Below are 23,145 nucleotides of genomic sequence, written 5' to 3'. Positions count from 1 at the left end.
TTTGTAATGTTCAAAGACAAATATATATTCATTGAGCCCAGATATAATAACACTTAAGGGGTGGTTTCCCGGACAGGGATTATCTTAAACAAGGACTAGACCTTAGTTTAATTAGGAAATATAACTAGTTTTTACAAACATGCCTTACCAAAAACTTTATTTGTGTGCATTTTGAGACAAAACAAAGGGCACTGATGTATTTTAAGATATGTCAGTGCAAGTTGTTTTCGGTTTGGACAGCTCTTACATTTGTTTTAGTCTAATCCCTGTCCAGGAAACCGTCCCTAATACATGACAATGATATGTTTAGGAAATTTAATGCTCATTAAAGTGAAAAATAAAAGGGAAAACTGCAGCACCAATGGCTTCAGGAAAATTACATGTGTGCAAAAAGCTCTGGCAATAAATACTTTATGAAAGTTTTATGTTTTAAATCAAATGCTTTTAAGGGATGGTTTCCCGGACAAAGTTTAGTTAAGCCAGGACTAGGCCTTAGTTATATAAAGACATATAGGGGCGGTTCCCCGGACAGGGATTAGACTAGTCCTAGACTGAAATGAATGTTTGAGCTGTCAAAGCTGAAAATAACTTGCGCTGACATATTTTAAAATACATCAGTACTCTTTGTTTTCCCTCAAAATGCACACAAGTAATGTTATTAGTAAGGCATGTTTGTTAAAACTAGTTATATTTCCTAGTTAAACTAAGACCAAGTCCTGACTTGGAGGATTAGTCAATTTTCTTGGGAAGGTCCAGATCGTTTGCTCACCACCATGTCATCCAAAATGTTGATGTCTTTCTTTGAATAAGAAGGAGAGGAAGGTGTGTTTTTTGAGGAAAGCATTCCAGGATTTTTCTCATTTTGATGGAGTTTGATGGACTCCAACACTTGGCAGTTTTGATGCAGTTTGGAATTGCAGTTTCAAAGGACAATCCCAAAACGGGGCATGGGAGTCTTGTCTGGCGAGGCGATTGTCATTTTTGGCATGAAAAATTAAAAATATGCACTTTTAAACCACAACTTCTCGTCTTCCTCCGGTCCTGTGATGCGCCAGCGCGACTTCACGTAATACGTCATCATGTCAAGAGGTCACGAAACTACGCCCCAGTGTTTATAAGTGTGGAGAAAGAGGACCGTTCTGACGTTTTTGTATGTCGAATGATACTAATTAATGTCTTTGTCAGTTTATTGTTTAAAATGGTCCTCAAATGTGCGTTTTATAAATGTAACACGTGACCTTTCCACCGAATTACGCAATTACGTCAGGTCGCGCTGGCTCGTCACACAGCCGGAGTCGGAGGAGAGGTTGTGGTTTAAAAGTGCATATTTTTTATTTTTCTTGTCAAGAATGACGGTCGTTTCTCTGGATGGGACCCTTATGCCTCGTTTAGAGTCCTTTGAAACTGCAATTTTGGACTTCATTGGGGCTGTTAAGTGTTGGGGTCCATTAAAGTCCATTTGGGTTAGAGGAATCCTGGAATGTTTTCCTCAAAAAACATAGTTTCTTCTCGACTGAACAAAGAAAGACATCAACATTTTGGATGACATGGTTTTGAGTAAATTATCTGGATTTTTTAAAGAAAATTGACTATTCCTTTAAATTAATCCCTGTCCGGGAAACCACCCCATAAGTGGTTTTTACAAACATACCTTACAAAAAGCATTACTGGTGTGCATCTTGAGACAAAACAATGGCACTGATATATTTTAAGATATCTATCTAAGATGTCAATCTAAGCTATTTTCAGCTAACACAGCTCAAACTTGCATTTTACGTCTGACACTAGACTTAAACCCTGTTTGGGAAACTCCCCACCTGCACCAAAATTTGACCTAGTAACCAGTTTGAACCAACTGAAAAGGCAAAAGATGTGTGATATGTTTTACCTATTGATTAAATCAAGGAAACAAGTATTCATACTTCTGATGTGTGACCTTAATGACATGTATAACGCTAAGTAGGGTGATATACTACATAGAATAAGATATAAGACGACACTACTTTGAATCAAGACTTTTAACTGACTTTGCCTCCAAACACCGATTTGAATACACCCACTTTACCATCTTCTCCTAAACAGTCAGGAAGTGGAAATAATTGCGTGACCACCCACACAGAGAGCAAATGATGCAGGGGTACTGAATTTGTCTTTCTGTATCACAGCAACTTTATGATCACATATCTGATTGCACTGTATGTGAATCAAATGCATTGTACAGCGAATCGAAGTGGATTGTATGTGATGATAAACACGTCTACTTATTTTCCATAAACTAACATCCACACATAAATAAGGAGCCAGTTAAATGCTTAAAACTCAAAGTTTCCAGTTGTGGGTGTTAAATGCTAACTTCAAATGAATCAGCCGTTCAGGTTTGGGACTACTGGGTCACACAAGCTGACGTTTGATTTGTTTTGTTGTGAAATTGCAAAATATGCTAAACAATATAGCTAGTGTTTGTAACAACAAGGGATGCACATGATAGCACGAAGTGATGTATTTTGCCGTATTTTCTGTAATACATGCTGAATAAATGTATACCTTGTAATGCCATATAAGTCGCTTTTGTCTGCTAAATGCGTAAATGTAAAAGCATTTTTAAAATAATATTTTTAAATACATTCTATATCCAAATAAATATTGAATCTTTATCCAAAACAAACTCCAGTAAACCTTCACAAAAGATAAATATTTTCATATTATCATTTTTTTAAATAAAAAAGCTAAATAAATAACAAGTAGATTACCCTATAGATGAATCATAGCTAAAGCGTATCAAAACCTACACTGAGCTAACGTTACAATGTATACAATGTTAATTACACATTTATTATTTATAATAAGGTATTGATGCAGAGTCAGTTTAGCCACTAGTCAGAAACAAACAGAGACCAGAAGTTAAATTCCGTCCAGATGCGTACTTGTGACAACGCACGTGCATCTAATGTTACCGTCTATACCTATAAAGGTACAAAACAAAACCCTAGGGTAGCGCGGCAGAAAAGGTGCCGTTTGAAACCTTTTTCTGACAGTTTAATGCTAAGTTGTTTCGACCCATTATTTGGATACATAAACAATGAGTTAATTTAACCAAGCGACTGGGTTTGACCATTTTTGACTCAATGCTGGGTTAAAAATAACCCAGCATTTTTTTTTGTGCATTTGAGTTTTAAGTTCAGGTTTTGAGAACTTACGGACTTTTGGTGTCCATGTAATTGTTTGTGTGTTGCAACTTGCAAGCAATAAAGTTTTTCAAAGGTCTAACTATAAACGATAATGTTATTGCGTTTATTAATCTTAATGCAATTATATACAATTAATGCAAATTGCTTCTTTTAAGTGAAGGAAAATAACCAGGTTGATGTACACTATCCTGCTTATTAAAGGAAACAATGTTTTGCTATGTTCTTGCCTCAACTTTGATGAATTAATGCATACCTGTCTTTTTTCAGTGCGTGCACTTTTAAAGGTGCAGTGTGTACATTTTAGTGGCATCTAGTGGTGAGGTTGTGAATTGCAACCAATGGCTCAGTTAACTGCTCACCCATCGCTTTTAAAACGCATAGAGAAGCTACGGTAGCCGCCACCAGACAAACACATCATTTTCGGAGACAGCTTCGTAAAAAAGTTTGTCCGTTTAGGGCTTCTGTAGAAACATGGCGGCACAAAATGACGACTTCCATGTAAGGGGACCCTCGGTATGTAGAGAAAACGTCTTATTCTAAGGTAATAAAAACCCAACTGTGAAAGGTCTGTATACACCCCTGATAATATAGTTTTGTATATTATTTTGCATTTCTGTCAAGAGATCCTTCTAAAAATAACACACTGCACCTTTAATCTTTGTATAGCGTTTCGTGAATGTTTTAGCATTTGGCCCCATTCATTCCTATGGCTCCAAACAAAAGTTTTATATTGTGCCACCATACTTACTCATGTAACAGTCTTTAAATAGGGAAAACATGGAAGTGTTTGGTGGCTTCTAAATTTATCCCTGTTTGGATCCTAGGGAATGAATGGGGCTGGGCTGGGTGCTGACACATTCGCGACACACTGTACAATGATTAGAGGTGCATGCATTGGAGGAAGATGGATATGTATTCATTTGTCTGGGTTCAGGTAAGAACATAGTAAAATATTGAAAAACAATGATGTTTTCCTTTAAGCGGTTACTTGCCATATAAGTAAATTATTAAAATTGTAAAAAATATTTAATTAGGTCATTTGTACCAAATTCAAGGAAAAAAGCCGGGTGACACATTAAACATCAGTAAATAGCACTGGTCAAGATGACTCACAGTAGGATGTGCAGTCTGTTATTAGTGTGAATCCTTGTTAATGTCCTAACAGACCAATCAGAATTAAGTATGTTAATTAACATTAACATTAAAATACAGTTGATAGTTCATTTGTTCAGTTGGACATCATTTTATCATTTTACACCATGACAACTTTAGCCACTAAATGTCACAATCCATATTCACAACCAAATTTCAGTCATCTTATCTTGTGTACTGACATGTTTAAGCAGATAATGTGCATAGTACAAAAACACAACCCCCTTACGACACGACAAACCGCATGACACATGTGACTAGCAAGATTCAGATAATAAAGCCAAATAAATGACTACAGAGTTTGTATTGTGTGCCTATGAATTGACCAACATTTATTAAAAAAAAACATGTAGTAGATAGCATCATGACTGAATATTTGCATATTTACATTAAGATTTGTGTCTGTCATCGGCCCGAAAAGGTGATGATGAGTTATATGATTAAATAATAACTTTTTTTCATATGGGGGCTGTACTTCCCCTGTTTGTCACCATAAGTGTTAACAGGAAGTCTATGGGGAAGTGGATGTCATTCTTTCTTTTCATGCTCTGGTAAATCCGGGGTGTTGGTTTTTAGTTTAAGAAATTTTTTGCTATTATTTTTAATTTTTTTATTTTCTTTTTACATTTAAAACAAGGTTATTTTGTCAGCAATTATTAGTTTTTGTTGATTTACCTCTATTTTTTTCGTTTCTCTATTTTTTGTCCTTCTTGCTTTTGATTTGTCATTTAAACACTAATTTGATTTTATATTTCATATTTTTGAACCGTAACATCGTTTTTTGGTCGTGCACGTGTCTGTCTGTCTCCTCATGGTGTTGGTGGACATGATGTCTGACACCGTGTGAACTTGTTATGAGAGAAGCTACAGTTCTTCAATGAGGAAATCTGGAACTTTATACTCATCATTAAAACCATTATATTTGAAGCAATGAGTGGTGACAGCATTCCATCCAAATCAGAAGTCCTGAGCTGGGATTCACATCGGTTAGCAGACTTTCTGAAGAAAGTAAGTTGATTTTGCTTTCGATCAGATAATGAAACGAGAAATGTAAGCTGTACTATTGCAATATTTTGACCTACACTTTTATCAGTTTACCTACACGAGAGCTCTTATTTCAAGCATCTTTATAAAGCCAAAAATAAAATGCATTTTTTCTTATGCAGTTATTAAATACTCCTGGATTTGTCATGATTACTAATATGACATTATTATGTATTTGTATGTTTTAGTCTCTGTATCCAACTAACATTATATTTTTATTGTCTAGAGAGGTCTAACTGGATGTGATAAGGTTGTAACTCGATATAACATAAATGGACAACGGTTCTTGGTATGTACCTCTGGAAAAGTTTTGTCAGCCTTACTAACTCCACAGTTCGTGGACTTAAATCTATGCAACCAGCCAAAAATCAAAATGCGTTTTTTATTTAAATGGTTTTTCTCGTCTAAATTCTCGATTATAGCACATAACAATGCTTCCCCTTGATGGCTGAATCATTGTGGTATCAACATTTCCCTTGATTCAAGAATTTAGGAAGTGCTTTTTATTGGAAACTAAAACTACCAAGAAATATTTAACTAGAACTTTAGTCTGACGTTACGAATACCCAAATTAAGCCTACACTGTCAGAAAGGTGTCCCAAGGTCTATATGAACTTTTAAAAAGGTCTATATGAACTTTTTGGTGCTAATATATACATCTTATTTAGTAATATGCACTCTTTGGTACCAAGACACACGTCTGATGTACTAATATACACTCTTTGGTACCAATATATACATCTGAGGTAGTAATATGCACTTTTTGGTACCAATATGCACCTCTGATGTCTGATATGCACTCTTTGGTACCAATATGCACCTCCGAGGTACTAATATGCACTTTTTGGTACCAATAGGCACCTCTGAGGTATTAATATGCACTCTTTGGTACCAATAGGCACCACTGAGGTACTAATATGCACTTTTTGGTACCAATAGGCACCTCTGAGGTACTAATATGCACTCTTTGGTACCAATAGGCACCTCCGAGGTACTAATATGCACTCTTTGGCACCGATATGCACCTCCGAGGTACTAATATGCACTCATTGGTACCGATATGCACCTCTGAGGTACTAATATGCACTCTTTGGTACCAATAGGCATCTCTGAGGTACTAATATGCACTCTTTGGTACCAATAGGCACCTCCGAGGTACTAATATGCACTCTTTGGCACCGATATGCACCTCTGAGGTACTAATATGCACTCTTTGGTACCAATATGCACCTCTGAGGTACTAATATGCACTCTTTGGTACCAATATGCTCCTCCGAGGTACTAATATGCACTCATTGGTACCGATATGCACCTCTGAGGTACTAATATGCACTCTTTGGTACCAATAGGCATCTCTGAGGTACTAATATGCACTCTTTGGTACCAATATGCACCTCTGAGGTAGTAATATGCACTTTTTGGTACCAATATGCACCTCCGAGGTACTAATATGCACTCTTTGGTACCAGTATGCACCTCGGAGGTACTAATATGCACTCTTTGGTACCAGTATGCACCTCGGAGGTACTAATATGCACTCTTTGGTACCAATATGCACATCTGAGGTACTAATATGCACTCTTTGGTACCAGTATGCACCTCCGAGGTACTAATATGCACTTTTTGCTACCAATAGGCACCTCTGAGGTACTAATATGCACCTCGGAGGTACTAATATGCACTCTTTGGTACCAATATGCACATCTGAGGTACTAATATGCACTCTTTGGTACCAGTATGCACCTCTGAGGTACTAATATGCACTTTTTGCTACCAATAGGCACCTCTGAGGTACTAATATGCACTCTTTGGTACCAATAGGCACCTTTGAGGTACTAATATGCACTCTTTGGTACCAATATGCACCTCTGAGGTACTTATATGCACCTCTGAGGTACTAATATGCACTCTTTGGTACTAATATGCACATCCGAGGTACTAATATGCACTCTTGGTACCAATATATACCTCTGAGGTACTAATATGTAAGCATTGGTACCAATATATACCTCTGAGGTACACATATGCACTCTTTGGTACCAATACTCACCTCTGAGGCAGTAATATGAACTTTTTGCCACAATACGTACCTCTGAGGTACTAATATGAACTCTTCAGGTGCAAAGGTGTACTTTTTAAAGGGTACCAACCCAAATAGGGACCATCTTTTGACAATTTTTTTGACAATGATATTAACCTTTAACCAATTAAAACATATATACACACTTGTATATTGGTTTTCAGTGATGATATTTATGTAATGACACACGTCTGAGTAAATTGTGAATTTTTTTTGTAGAGTATGTCAGAAAATGACCATCAAAAGTTTCCTAAGCTTCATGCACCGTAAGTACTGCTTTTTTGCATATTTTTGTATACGTCTTTTCATTTTGTCCTGATCTGTAAAGGGTTAATGTCTAAAGCAGGTCAAATTAATAGCTTTAAACCATAGATATGTATAAAGGCTAGATGGCTCGTCCGCGCTGCTGGCCAATTGAGTGCAACGTCCGCATTTTGGCGGCCATCTTGCGGCGGGGCGCTCGCTCGCTCGTAGCATTGAGTTTTAATGATGCAGGTACTTTTGGATGACCATAACTTGCTTAGTTTTTTACCGATTTTCAAACGGTTTGGTTTGTTATAAACGTCAAAGATGTACCTATGACACTGCATACCTATACTAAAAATAAAAAATAAATTCATGAAACATGTTAAAGCATCCAGAATTATAGCCACGTTAATAACGTTTGTAAAAACCCAAACCGTTTGAAAATCGGTAGAAAATTGAGCAAGTTATGGTCATTTAAAAGTACCTGCACCATTAAACTCAATGCTACGAGTGAGCGAGCGCCCTGTCCTAAGATGGCCGCCAGGTGATGCCGTTAGGGACTCCGCCTTGAGCCATCTAGCCTTTATACATATCTATGCTTTAAACAGCTTTATCACATAAAACATTTACATGATGTATTTAGCCATCACTTTAATCCAGAGCAACTTACAAAGTAACAAAAAAAAAGTGATTCATACTAAGCAAGCATTAAGTTTTCAACTTGATTTTATAAGTTATGTCAACTTTTCAGAAATAGTATGTTGAATTGACTTGCAAAACCAAGTTGTTTTAACTTAATTCTGCATTTCTTTACAGTAAAGTTTTAACAAATAGTGATACCTGCCCATTTTTTTAGGATATCTATCAATTTGTGTGGAATAATGTAGCATTTGCACAGTATTCAACGACAAATGCTAACACTTTTTAAAATGTAAATACTTCAAGCGCTGAAAACAGGTGGAAACTTGCAGAAACACCACAGATGACATAGTAACATTAGGAGGAAACAGTGCACAGGAAAGATAAACCAAGACAAGCAGATGTGGCAGGAACCTTTGCGTTGATGATGTAGATGCTGTTTTGTAGTGCATGATGCATGTATGGTGTGAAATGGTTGACAGCCCCTCACACCCAAACAACAACTAAGTTACAGAGGACTGTTTTGATCCCCCCCAAAAAAAAAATTAGACGAGAAATGTGTCAGTTTATTGTAATGTCATTGCTGCTTGTTTTACCGAGCAAGGTTAGGCACACAGAAATAAAGAGATAGAAAATGATGGTTCTGTTACCACATCCTGCCTGAGCTGAACCCTCAGGTCGTACATACAGTAATAATTTCACAAAAACTGCTAAGATCTTACCTTAAGAAGATACACCTAGAAATTAACATGCCACTAACGTTGATCGAGTTATAACGTTTAAAATGTTTGTGTTTCTAGGCTTGTCTCCAAAATTTGTCAGGAAATTAACAAAGAGAAGAAGAGATTCTTTCCACCAATGCCAACAATAAAGTGAGTACATGCCATTATCTATTTTTGTTTCATGATGTATACACTGTTTGGCCTAATGGATGCACCACACGTGTGTGCTTGTTGTTTTGTGTTGTTTCACACTTGTGCTTGTAGCATTTAATGTCAGAGTCAAAAGTATTAATAGAGAGCTGTCACGAAACAGTTTTAATTCTTTTGCAAAAGCGTTTAATTAGATGTTAGGACATGATTGTGGTAAATTGCTCTCGTTCAGAGCATCAGTGAGGTCAGCCGCTGACGTTCAGCTCATAGTCATGATATTTCAACTCATTTCAAAAGTCTAGGCCTCAGGCCCACAAGCTAATATGTGATCTCATGTTGATCTAAACCTGTATGAGTTTCTTTCTTCTGTTGAACACAAGACGTTTTGAAATATGAACACAGTACCCATTGACTTCCATAGTAGAAAAAACAAATACTATGGAAGTCTTTGGGTGCTGTCAACAGTGTGCTAACAGCTTTTTAGAACAACATGAGGGTGAATAAATCTAAAACAATTCATCTTGATTAATATTAAAGGTGGCGTGCATGATCTCTGAAAGCCAGTTTGACATTTAAATCACCTAAACAAACACGCCCCTACCCCAATAGAATCTGGACCTTCTTTTGATAGACCTGCCCCACACATACACAACCCAGGCAATAGAGACAGAGCGCAGCGCATCATAACCTGAGGGCCACGCCCACCGGGGGGGAAACAATCCATTCACTTTGTATTGCGAGAGGCTGCCTCCTTGTCATTTCTGGCTTATAACAAAAACAGAATAATGCCTTAAAGCTGCTGTGTGACAATATGTACAGCTAACAAGCCAAAAACCCCAGAAATAAGTTTTTATAAGCTGTCAACCTCAAAAAACGAGCGTTTAAAGACACAAAAGTGGAAACAGGCATCTTTTCATAGTACCACTTTTTTCTCCTTAAAGTCTGAGCTTTGCTGCTCGACAGCTTGTGAAAACTGATTTCTGGGTTTTTTGGCGTGTTGGATGTGCACGTTGTCACGCAGCAGCTTTTAGGCATCGTTCTGTTTTTCAGTTTTATCTGTAAATAAGTTTTTATAAGCTGTCAACCCCAAAAAACGAGCATTTAAAGACACAAAAGTGGAAACAGGCAACTTTTTATAATACTACTATTAGTAGAACTGCGCCCACTAGGGGGAAACGTAGTCGCCGATTCATTTTTTCTCCTTAAAGGCTGAGTTTTACGGCTCGACAGCTTATAAAAACTTGTTTCTGTGTTTTTTTTGCTTGTTAGCTGTACATCTTGTCACACAGCAGCTTTTAGGCATTATTCTGTTTTTTGTTATAAGCCAGAAATGACAAGGAGGCGGCCTCTCACAATACAAAGTCAATGGAGACGGTTGGATTGTTTTCCCCCCGGTGGGTGTGGTTTTCAAATTAGCATAACTTTGCCCAGTCCCTAATGTGTTTGTTTAGTAGACACGCCCCTTACTGCTGATTTGCTACAAGTGTGTTTTGGTAGTCGGCCCGACTCCCTTTTCCAAAGTGTTTTTCAAAAATCATGCACCCCGCCTTTAAGGGCCCAGTCATATGTGTTAGCATATGCTTTTGGTCATATGTGACCCTGGACCACAAAACCAGTCATAAGGAGATTTATGCATCATTTGAAAGCTGAATAAATAAGCTTTCCATGAATACATGGTTTGTTATGAAATGAATATTTGGCCAAGATACAAATTTCAAAATCTGGAATCAAAGTGTGCAAAAAAGAGATTTGAGATAATCACCTTTAAAGTTGTCCAAATGAAGTCCTTAGCTAAACGTATTAGGCTACTGATGATAAATACATTTCGATACTAGTCAAAGTGGATCAAAAAAGTTGCCTAAAGATAATTTTGGAAATTGATTTTAAGACAACTTGTTGACCCCAGGGGTGCACGGTATATCGCTGCTATGCTTGCTATGCTTCTCGATGATTTACGGTGAAATGCCGCTACATCCAAAAGCCAGGGGGCGCTCTCGTGCAGAAACTCAATATGCGCTGTAGACGAAGAACCAGACACACGCAGCTCCAAGAAATGGCTTCACACTGAAAAAAATGATTCATTGAATTTAATCAATTTTTTTAAGGTAAGTGGTTGCAATCAATTTATTTAAGCTACATTTAAACAAAAGTTTTATATTTTATTTTACGTTACTAATCTTTTTTGTTTAAATGTAGCTTGGATGGATTGATTGCAACCACTTGCCTTGAAGGAATTGATTGAATTCAATGAATCATTTTTTTCAGTGCAGGATATATTTATATTGCTGTTCTTCAAACCTTTTCAGGTATTTTCATGATAATAAAGAATATGTATAATGATAATATTTGACGAGTGTTGCTTTTTCAAATGCATGTTATAAACGACTAAAACTAACAGAGATTTCAGATCGATAAGGACGTACTGATCAAAAGCTGTAGTACATGAAATAGCTGTGAATAATATCGGCTGTGAGATTCAGAAGAGTTATCGGTCACGTATTATTAGTGCATATCGGCATTTATCTGTGCACCCCAGTTGACACGTATATTTATGGGAGAAAAATTATCTTCATTCAATGATTTTTGGCATAAAAATTTATCATTTGGACCGATACAATGTATTGTTGGCTACTGCTTCTATAAATATACCCGTGTAACTTATGGTACAGGGTCATATATCTACAGTCATACTACTTAACTATTTATGATTTAAATTTAATTATTGATTTTGTAATAGGACACAACCGGTTCCCAGCTTTCCGCAACAACCAGGTACAGATTATGTAAAGATCAATATTTAACATTACATATTTTCAAAGATATCGTTTGTAAGTTGTTCTTGCTATTTTCAGTTGAGAACACACAACATGACAATCAAGCATGGGATTCTGAGGAGTTTGTGAGTCATCTCTATTAATAGTTTTGTTATATTTTCTTCACAAGAAGCTCCTTACAGGTTTTCCGATGGTTGCTCAATAGTTTGTTCTTTTTTTGTGTGAAGGAGAGTGAGGACGATTATGAGAATCCTAATTCAAATAGTGAAGATGAGGCTAGCGGTGGAGATTATGAGACCCCTGAAGATGCAACAGACAGTGACAGCTACGAGCCCCCTCCAAGTGAACCTCCCGATAACAGCCCACATATACTTCCTGCTAAATCCATGGAGAACAGCGATTATATTGGTACACACATCAGTCACTATTCTGTCCTTTATTGTATGTCGTAACATCCAGTGTAGCCTTTATTTTGGTCTATGTGTGACCCCCTTCTGTGAAATTCAGGCTAAAGTGGCATCAAAGTTTAATTTCAACCTTTAATAAGATCTTACTCAGTAGTCACTATTAAATATATCAAGGTTATATTTTCACTGAATGTTATGTAGGATGATATTATATAGAACGCATAACAAAATAAATTTGGCTAGGTGTTCACAGACTGAGTCATGAAAAGGGTATTTTGTTACCTATTTGAGGACACTTGTTATATCCTTATTTAACTATGTAGAACATCTCCTGTGACAATACATTGACATTTTGCATGTCTTGTCAATATTTCCATACCTTTATTTATCAGATAATAACCATAGTCGTGCGAAGGGCAGGCCGCCTGTGCCTCCGCAGCGCCCTGGACCCGGTCTACCTCTTCCTCCTGTGGAGCGACCAATTGTGAGTTCTTCATATTTTGAAACAGTATGTGTCCCTTTTCATCTCTTAAAGTCCTTTTTGAGTTTTCTGTAAAATAAACAACTGTATTCTATAGGTTGGACAACATCCAAGAGAAGAGCGGACACCGAAAAGACCCCCTGGTAAAAAATTGACTTGTTTGTCCAGGTTTATAGGCAAGGTCTATTTGTTTTATCAAGGTCTATTTTAACTACTGTGTTATGCTCTTTTAGCACCTGCTGTGGACCGCAGAACCAAGCCTGGAGCACAGGACAGAGCCCATCCTCCTCCTGTACCAGGTGTGTTGTTTAGTTCTCAATGCTTTTTTGCTGATATTATCTTATATGATTTACATGACGCCTTTGAATCAGTCTAATTCTCTCTGAATATGCTTGTTTATAGGTGGCAGTAGTTCACTGGACAGAGTAAGTTTCTTTCTTCTAAAAACAGAAGTTGCTGCTATGTGATTTAGCAATTTCCTGTTTGCACTTTTCACCACATTTTCTCAGCATTTACCAAAAAGCATAGCGGCACTTAAGAAAAAAGTGATTTGGTCAGTTTTTGTGGGATAGATCTGTAAAAAGAAAATACTTTGTCATCTACACTGTAAAAAATGCAGCATTAATTTAATTTAACTTAACTTAATTTGTTTAAAGAGTTAAAGTAACATAAAAATATATGTTGATTTGACAAAAATGCTGCATTTTTTGCATCTTCATTTCTAAACTGTGCCTTTTTGCATTGTAAAGCATTGTGTTTTATGAAAAACTAAAAAAATAATTTACCTCTCACTTAAAAAATATTAAAGAGCAAAAGGTGTTTTACATCAGGCTGTCACTGTAAAAATAAAGTAAGTTACCTGGTTGCCTTAAAATTATGAGTTAATTCAACTTAAAATAGTACTTGATGCAACAACTTGTTTTGTTTTAAGTCATATTTTTAAGTTGAATGATCTCGAAATTTTAAGGCAACCAGGTTTTTAAGTTAAAGAAAAAAAACACCACTAAAAAAAATATTTTACTTTGTTCTTACCTCAACTTGGACGGATTAATACATACCTGGCTTTTTTCAATGCGTGCACTTTTGATTTTTTTTACAGCGCATCATAAATGTGTTAGCATTTAGCCTAGCCCCATTCATTCCTATGGCTCCAAACAGGGATGAATTTAGAAACCACCAAACACTTCCATGTTTTTCTTATTTGAAGACTGTTACATGAGTAAGTATGGTGGCACAAAACAAAACTTTAGTTTGGAGCCATAGGAATGAATGGGGCTGGGCTAAATGCTAACACATTCACGAAGCGCTGTACAAAGACCAAAAGTGCACGCATCGAAAAAAGACAGGTATGTATTAATTTATCTAAGTTGTGGTAAGAACATAGTAAAATATTGAAAAACGGTGGTATTTTCCTTTAAACCAAAAATATTTTTTCCAATGCATAAACATTCACAAAACTTTGTGATCTTATAGTGGGAAAATTATTTGGTGTTATTTCTCTAATACAATTTATCTTTCCACAGGGTACCCAGCCACTAAGAAAGTAGGTGATAACTTACTATTTTGTATTTTATTATTATCACAAAATAAATATATGTAACGTATAAAACTCATATATGAAATCTGTCAAATGTAACTCTTTGGACATTTTAATGACTATAGTAGGATTTGTCTAATTGTAAAATGAACACAGATGTTTTTTATCATGTGCCAGCATTGCTGCTTCTCACAGACCTGCAGTAGAGATTCCAGCAGATCCAATGAGAATTCCCAAACCGTCACTCCCTCCATCTGGAGTACGTAGGAGCGCCTCATCCGTCACACCAGGCTATACTCAAAACAGGTGTGATTATTACATTCGCACACTATCACGTGGGATTTATCAAGCATGAAACACTAATGCTTTGTGTAGAATGACATGCTTTGATTATCTGTTCACTATAACATCACTTCACCTTATCTTTTTTTCCCCTAGCAAACAACTTGATCACAGAAACGAGGTAATTACATTTCACGACTACAGTTTTTATCACATTTTTAAGTGAAAAGTTTAACAAGTTTAAGTTTAACAAAGTCATTTCATTTAATGACTTTCACTGGTTACCCGACACATAATTTTACTGTTTTTTGTTTGTTTGTTTCTCTTCAACAGTTTCAAGATGACAGTATGTAATTCACAATTTCCCCCACTTTTTTTATTAAAAAATGTAATATGGTTGTAAAGGATTGGTTATAACATATGTATACCCTTTGATTTCTACAGCTGCCAGGCAAACCTCCAACACATTTCCAATGCACGCCCGAAATCCATCACCAAGACCGCCAGGAACACACGGACAGCCTTTTCAAAGAGACAGGCATGTATTCATATCAAGTCTTATAAATAGATGCATTGTTATTTAGTCTGTTAAACAATAGCAGTGCTGTAAATAATAAAAAAATCTGTTACAACTACTAGAGCATAGTGCAACAACATCAAGGTCATGATAACCACAGGTTTGATTACCAGGCAATACAAAAACTGATTACATGTATATAGTAAATATCTAAATAAGTGAATAATCTCCTTGGATAAAAGTTTTTGGCAGATTCATAAATGTAAATAATTAGAAAGGTACAAACATTGTCACAGGGACGGTACCTTTTAAAATGGTCCTAATAATATGTACCATTTTGGTACCTGTAGGGGGACGAATGCGTATCTTTGAGGTAGCATTATGCACCTTTTAAAATAACACATCTTGTGTCTAGTTAAGGACACCACAACTCTGGGTTATTTTTGGAACTTCGTGTGTTGTCCCTTTTATTTATTTGAACTCAAAATCAATGTGTTAAAAAAACACATAGGGCCCTATTTTAACGATCTTAAACGCAAGTGCGAAGCGCAAGTGACTTTGTGGGCGGATCTTGGGCGCTGTTATATTTTCCCGGGGGGAGAAATAAGTCTTGCGCCAGGAGCAAATCAATAAGGGGTTAGTCTGAAGTAGGTTCATTATTCATAGGTGTGGTTTGGGCGTAACGTCAAATAAACCAATCAGAATGCTATCCAACGTTCCCTTTAAACGCAAGGGCGCAAGTTCCATGGCAGGTTGCTATTATTATGATGGATTTACCAGGCACACGCCAGGAGCGGTTCACAGCCGAGGAGACCGACGTTCTTGTAAGAGCAGTCAAAGACAGAGAAGTTGTTTTGTATGGGGATGGGAGAAACCCGCCCAAATCAGCTTCGGTTAAACAGTCGTGAGAGGAAATAGCCACAATTGTCTCATCAGCTGGCATTCCCAGGCCGTTGCGCCGCACGCGCTACAATGATGTCAGGAGATGTGGGAATCCCAAGCTTGCCAGCATAAATCGGGCACGCCGTGTTAACGGGAGGTGGATCTGCCTCTACACATGACCTTACGCCAGCAGAGGACATCGCTGTGTCCACCCTCACCGCTGAAAGGGTTTGGGGGCTTTGAAATCGGACCCAAGAAACGCAAGCAAGGTCCAACCCCAAAGTACACTTACAAATCAAGTTCATATACGTTAAGGTTTCTTATGAAAACATTTTAATTATTATTTACATAAAATAAACGTAATACAGCCACACAACAAACTTATGAAAATATCTTAATCGTTATTTGCATGAGAATTTTTTAATGCAGCCACACAATAAATAAAAACACACCACAATGCTCACCACTATGATTTCCCTTATCTCATGTGTTAATATTTTTATTGTAATAATTTATGATTTGCAAAAATAACTGTTGCATCTGTGTAGATTAGATAAGCAAAGTGTGTGCGTGTTGTGCACGCTATACATTATGATCAAGCATGCGCCCTTAAAATAGCACACGCGCAACGCGCCACTGACTTTAGACTAGTTTTTTTTGGTCAGTGGCGCAAATGTTTTTTGAAACTGCAAAATAGCATCAGGGATGTTTTGCGCCGGAACACGCCTCCTTTTTTGCGCTGAACCGCCCAGGGAGCGCAAGTTCATTCCCTAGTTTGCCGACGTGCGTCTGGGGAGGGAAAAGCCCGCTGTGAGCCGGTGCAAAATACGAATGATACATGCGTCACTGACAAAGTCAATTGCGCTGGGTGCAAGATAGGGCCCCTTATGTGTTAAATAGGATAACACAAAACAATGTGTTAAAATGAATACATCATTCTTAGAGTGTGTAGTTACTCTGTAATAAAGTTTATATTTCATGCAATGCAAAATTCTGATGTTTTAAATAATTTCAAGGATCTTACAATATTTAGTTTCTTTTTAAACAGTGTTAGTCCAAGTCGATCGCTACCAGTAAAACTACAAGAGGGTGAGAATCAAAGCATTAAGTTTCCAAATTCAATATTTTTTGTTATGTTTATATAAAATAATTAAACAAATATTTTATTTTGTTCAATGAAAGCAATGAGTGCTCATCTGAATAGTACAAGAGCAGCACCAGCACCACCGCCTCAGGCTGACATGGGGGGCAAACAGGTATGTTAAAATCCTTGCACTAAAGCAATTACGCCAATCAACCAGAAGATGGCGATATTGTAATGCATTTCCAGTAAGGTGCTACTAAAATCACACAGGAGCTGGTGACTAGTGTGAATGAGATTTTATCAATTTCATATTTGGAGTAATTTAAATACTTTCCATGGCTAATTCTTTAATAATTTAATTTCATTGCTAACTTTAATGCATTTTCAATTTTCCAGGATATGGATCCATCTTGGTATGTGGGACAAATCAGCCGGGGTGAGGCGGAGAGATGTCTGAGAAGAGTTAACAAGGTGAGATCAAATAAACCAGATATTTGTATATTTGGCAAATAAAAGAATGCATTCTTATTTATAACAGAGATTAAAAAATTGACATTTTGATCTCTGATTGCATGCAAATCTCTCATATCAATGTTATGATATTTGCCCTCTGGTAGGATGGGACCTTCCTGGTGCGAGACAGCTCAAATCGCACCTCTAACCAGCCATACACACTCGTGGTACTTTACCAGGATAAAGTTTACAACATTCAGATCCGCAGAACCCACGATGGCTTAATGCTTGGCACCGGTCTAAAATCCTCAGAGGTACAGCACGAGCTTGTGTTTTTATAATGAACTTTTCATATTACAAGAAAGACCAAATTTAGTAATGCTCTTTATTGTTTCTGGCAGACTTTTGAGAGGGTGATTGACATTATCAATCAGCACAGACACATGCCACTCCTTCTCATTGATGCCAAGAACCGAGTATCAGGTCAACAGAACCAATGTGCTCTGATGTACCCAGCCGGATATTAAATCTTTACCCAGGGATCATTTTTACAGGATGGAAAAACATGATTGCAGCAAGATCTCTTGATGGATATTTGATTCATTGTTTTTTTTTCTGAGTCAAACTGATTGGGATAACAATTACACAATTTCATGGAATTTCAATGAAAACTATTTCATATGTTTGATACACACTGAAAAATGCTAGGTCGTTTCAACTCATGGTTGGGTCAAACATGGACAATTTCTAGGTTAATTTAATACAAACCCAGCATTTTAAGTGTGTTTATTAATACTGTTTCACTATTATATGTTTTCATTATATCTCATTAACCTCAGGGTATTTTCCTCTTTTTTTGTTTTAACTGATCTATAATTTTCTATATAAGTGACTTTTTGTTGCGTTGGTGCCACGTGATCATTAAATCTGTATGTATATTGACAATGCAATAAAGATTATATTATGTACATTTAATAATGACCAATGTAATTCTGCAGTAATTCTACAAAATATAAACTGTCAGCACTGGCATGCGCATGCTGATGTGTTCAATGAATCTTCCTCACGTGCTCGTGCAACCATATAAAGACTCACTCTCTAAGGGGAAAACACAGCTCAACGTTTCCCCTTAATGCATTCACGACAATCAAACTGTCATTGCGCTTACAAAACAGCAATGTACAAAAGAGGATTCAGTTACATGACTGGTTTGATTTGCCATGGGGCGTCAAATTATAATCCGGATTACATGATGGTCTGTTCGTTCCTAGAAGACGAGTCGTTGTTTCTTATACAGGTGGATATTTGATCGCATGAAACAAATGACAGAAAATTAATAGATGACTCAACTACCCCGAGGTCATAACTTATGAAGTTATGATAGATTTCTACAGTAGAATTCACCGGCACAGTTTCCTTTTTTGTTTTTACTATTATGCATGACAAAACAACAAATATGAAGAGGGTTGCATAACACAAAAATAAAGTAAAGCACATTATGCAATCTTATATAACAGTTTTGTTTTAAGACAGTTTCCTATTGCCCAATTATCTGATGCAACAAATATTACGACAAAGTAAAAAATAACGTTACTTTTTACGGCAGAAAAAACAACGGCTAGCTATTGTCATTTTTAACATCTTTTATTTTTTTATCACTTTTATTTTTAACTTCTTTTTCCTCTTTATTTTCTAAATTTCAAAATAATAATTGCGTGTGTAAATCTGTTCACATCAAGGACAAATACCTTACTATATAAAGTTTTAAAAGTCCTAAAATTTTGAGAAAATTATAATGACAAAGATACAGTAAAACAATTTCGTTAACTGTTGATGAGAAATGAAACACTGTCAGCCAATCAAAATCCATTCTGATTATAAAGCTCGCGCGTTCAAAATGCAAGCGTGAAGCGCGCGCGCTATACATAACATAGCGTTGTCGTCCGTTAGTGTGTATGCTAATAACTAGACGCTCATTGTAGTTATCTTTTCAGTTATCGTTTAGTCATCACCACTTTATCAGCATGTTCCTTACGAAAAATATCCGTGCAACCACAGTAAAGTTTACCACAAATTTACTATTGTCTCACTATATAGCAGTTTGTAGTAAAACTACAAATGGTAATAAATCCGCCCATAAAATTATTAAATCAATTACTATCAACTATAACAAAATAATGGTTAGTTATGAGTCTGAGAACTACATCAAACAGTAGCTGCATGTCACTCACTGAGCCTTCAGGTGAGACAGCAGGTGAATCTCCCGGCGCGTGCAGGAATGGGTGGTGCTCGTGCGATCTGTTTTACAATGTAAATTGCGATAGAGACACAGGAATGGCTTGAATTGAATTCCCATTATCCTCTGTGAAATGGCATATCACCCCTGACTGTTTTAAGTGATTTTACAATGCAAACAAATGAATCACTCCAACAACACATGACCTGTGTCTTTATCAGGCTACATTTCGTTTACGAGGTCTCACGTTAGAAACGTTTTACATTGAGGCTCTTTATTTTTTAAGACATTTAGCTTATTAAAATAATTTTATTTTTTATTTTAATTTGCTATTAAAATATTTAGAATAAAAAAACAAACACTTTACAATAAGGTTGCATTTGTTAATAGCCTATTATTAGTTAATGCATTAGCTAACAATGAACTAACTAACAGTATTCTAACGAACAAACACTTTTACAACATTTATGTTAATTTCGGCATTTACGAATACATTTATAAAATCAAACGTTGTAACTGTTAACATTAATTATAATGCATGAATAATTAACTAGGATTAATGCATGTTGAAAAACAATATTGTTTATTGTTTGTTCATGTTAGTTAATGCAGTAAGTTAATTTATTAATGTTTACTAATACAAACTTATTGTAAAATGTTAAAAATTACTTGATTAAGGGTGAATTCAGATAAAAGTGGCACAATGTGTATAATTCACTCTAATGGTTTGATATTGGTTATTTTAAAATTAATTTATCAGTTCGTTTTTTTATGATTTTATGTAATGTGTGCATTCTCTTCATGAATTTAATCAAATTAATCTATTTTAGTCACTCATAAAACTTAAGCTATCCCTGATATATTTATATCCCCCCGAGGGGCTATTCCACCCCCAAACAAATGAGGGCTGAGGTGTGACAGTAGCAGCCAATCGGAGCACAGAGGGTGCTGAAAAACTTGTATAAATAGTTCAGGTGAGACAGGTGTCAGGTTGTGATGCACCTGACATATCTACCTGTGTCAGACATAGACACAGCACAACCGAAGAGCACCGCTGGAGCAACAGAGCACAGAACCAAAAAACAGAGACCATGACGTCTTTTGTACCCCAAGCCCTTTCACCCCAGTTTCACAACATGGGGCAGGAGTCCCAGGAGTACAGTCTGTACAGTGACAGCTTCTACAGCGCTCAACAATTACCCAGTCCACAGCCAACTCTGCCGTCTGCTTATGATTTCGGAGACTATGCCAGCCCCGCCTCAAACCCGTACCTGTGGTTTAACGGAGCTGGGCTCAGTTCAGCTCCTTGTCTTGGTGGAGGAGCTCAGCACTACAATATGACAAGGCCTTATTTGGCCACAGGAGGACTTGGAGGGACCGAGAGTGGCTTCAGCTGGTTTTCAATGCCTTCCCAGGAAGACCTGATGAAGCTAGTCAGGCCTCCCTATTCGTACTCAGCACTTATTGCAATGGCAATACATGGAGCCCCGAACCGTCGTCTCACTCTTAACCAAATCTACCAGTATGTGGCAGACAATTTCCCCTTTTACAACAAGAGCAAAGCTAGCTGGCAGAACTCAATCCGGCATAACCTCTCGCTCAACGACTGCTTCATGAAGGTGGCCAGAGATGACAGTGATCCAGGTGAGAACATGTGCCAGATTTATCCATTTTTTCCAGGTGTTAAAAGTTTAAAGTACATAAAAATAATGCTATTCTTTTATTCTTGCAGGGAAAGGTAACTACTGGACCCTCGACCCAAACTGTGAAAAAATGTTCGATAACGGCAACTTCCGTCGCAAGAGAAAGCGAAAGTCCGACTCTCTGGCTGAAGAGGAAGGAAAGAGCTTTTCAGGAACAGACTCGGCACTGAACAGCCCCAAAGACGATACACCCGAAAGAGGAAACTCTCCAGTCTCCACAAGCTCAACTCCATGTCTCAATGGCTTCCTAACTCAGATGAGCGACGTGGTTTCGGGACCCAGTAATGTTGGGAGAGAGGCTCTACTCCCGTCTTCTCTGCCTTTGCCTGTGGACGGAAGCCACGGAGGTTCTCCAACAGGGGTCTACGGCTCGTACTCGCCGACCGCTACCGTGCCACAATGGGACACCCACATGCCTCTTCAACCCAACATCTCCTCCTCACCCACGCAGTACACAGATAGCTATAGTAACTCGATTCTCAACCAGTTTACCAACCAGGCCTATCCCGTGCTGGGCTCCACTGACTTGCTGTATCCACGGGAGGGAACAGAGGTGTAGCACAGAAAAGCTCTGGTGGACACAAGGCATTGTGCTGTTGGGCACGACCTGTGGGTGCAGGCACTTGGGAGAGCCACATTCCCACAGCCGTATCTGAGTCAGCAGATCAGAGTAGATATGGAGGAGGTTACCCTCTTATATACAGGCTCGCGCGCTGACTCTTGACTTTCTTGGTGCAGCTGAAAAACAACATCTCCTTGTCTCATTTTGTTGTGTGTTGTTTGCAAAACATGTCCATTTTGACTAAAGTGTCTGTTTTCGATGCAACATATAGAAATGCACTGATTTGTAATAAGTATGAATTTGTATTTTTTTTGTCAATTTGTTTAATATTTTGTATTTGTGCTTTATATGTTTTGTGACTGTAATATATAATGTATTTGGCAAAATAAACCTGCATATTTACAATTTTTAAAATCTTTCTTGCTTTCGTCGTCACGCTGTCAGAAAAAAATGGTAAAATAAAATTATCTCAAGCTGTCACTGGGGCAGTATCCTTTCAAAAGGTCATAATATGAACCATTTAGGTATACTATATATACGGTGTACTTTTTTAAAGAGTATACAGCACCTGTGACAACTAGGGACCACAGTGCATTATGGTAAATTAACAAATAAATAAATAAAATCAGTAGCTATTACACTGCATATTGAATTTTTCTTTTATAAAAATGTATTTACACTTTATTTTAAACTATAAAACACTTGAGTTAAATAGTAAGTAAAATGAAACTATAATTTAGTAATCATTTTAATTTTAAAGTCCTCGATTTCACAATGACATCAACAGCAGAGATGCAAATGTAGCCCAACACTTTCACCCACATTTCAGCCTTATCGTATAGCGGTTATCAAGATGTGATGTCAACGCATGTAGCTTAGTTAAGCTGAAACTGCCTGGTATCTGTCAATACAGTCAGTGATCCATTCAATACAAGAAGTGAGGTGGGGAGGGAAAACTCCAAAGGAACCGTTAAACAACACGCCTTAAAGACAAAAAAGCGTGCGG

General features: G+C 37.1%; 2 protein-coding genes across 3 annotated transcripts; both read left to right on the top strand.

Moving 5' to 3' along the window:
• The first annotated feature begins 4,151 nt into the window (after positions 1–4,151).
• lcp2a (lymphocyte cytosolic protein 2a) lies at positions 4,152–18,616 on the top strand. Of its 2 annotated transcripts, none has more exons than XM_055180579.2 (21): positions 4,152–5,348; positions 5,611–5,673; positions 7,684–7,730; positions 9,150–9,221; positions 11,959–11,993; positions 12,074–12,120; positions 12,223–12,403; positions 12,795–12,910; positions 12,981–13,026; positions 13,117–13,182; positions 13,286–13,308; positions 14,407–14,426; positions 14,598–14,726; positions 14,859–14,883; positions 15,036–15,048; positions 15,147–15,240; positions 17,150–17,190; positions 17,284–17,357; positions 17,582–17,656; positions 17,803–17,952; positions 18,040–18,616. In XM_055180579.2, exons 1-21 carry the CDS (start codon positions 5,271–5,273, stop codon positions 18,163–18,165), a joined length of 1,521 nt encoding a protein of 506 aa, XP_055036554.2. In that variant the 5' UTR covers positions 4,152–5,270; the 3' UTR covers positions 18,166–18,616. The 2 variants fall into 2 exon arrangements, with proteins under 2 accessions (XP_055036554.2, XP_055036555.2); XM_055180580.2 differs by having other exon boundaries at positions 4,158–5,348; positions 12,795–12,886.
• Positions 18,617–20,700: 2,084 nt separating this feature from the next.
• Positions 20,701–22,576, top strand: foxi3a (forkhead box I3a). The gene is made up of 2 exons (XM_055180578.2): positions 20,701–21,518; positions 21,607–22,576. Exons 1-2 carry the CDS (start codon positions 20,966–20,968, stop codon positions 22,134–22,136), a joined length of 1,083 nt encoding a protein of 360 aa, XP_055036553.2. The 5' UTR covers positions 20,701–20,965; the 3' UTR covers positions 22,137–22,576.
• Positions 22,577–23,145: the final 569 nt, after the last annotated feature.

Source organism: Misgurnus anguillicaudatus, chromosome 9 (assembly GCF_027580225.2).
Source record: "Misgurnus anguillicaudatus chromosome 9, ASM2758022v2, whole genome shotgun sequence".
NCBI lineage: Eukaryota > Metazoa > Chordata > Actinopteri > Cypriniformes > Cobitidae > Misgurnus > Misgurnus anguillicaudatus.
This window is presented reverse-complemented; position numbering and strand designations above follow the sequence as displayed.

What these genes read in the sequence shown, in the direction of transcription:
- lcp2a (XM_055180579.2), top strand. Translation starts at nt 5,271, where the DNA reads ATGAGTGGTGACAGCATTCCATCCAAATCAGAAGTCCTGAGCTGGGAT. An exon ending in CCACCAATGCCAACAATAAA is followed by an intron (nt 9,222 to 11,958) that starts GTGAGTACATGC and finishes ATTTTGTAATAG; the next exon opens with GACACAACCGGTTCCCAGCT. An exon ending in CATGGGATTCTGAGGAGTTT is followed by an intron (nt 12,121 to 12,222) that starts GTGAGTCATCTC and finishes TTTTGTGTGAAG; the next exon opens with GAGAGTGAGGACGATTATGA.
- foxi3a (XM_055180578.2), top strand. Translation starts at nt 20,966, where the DNA reads ATGACGTCTTTTGTACCCCAAGCCCTTTCACCCCAGTTTCACAACATG. An exon ending in CAGAGATGACAGTGATCCAG is followed by an intron (nt 21,519 to 21,606) that starts GTGAGAACATGT and finishes TTATTCTTGCAG; the next exon opens with GGAAAGGTAACTACTGGACC.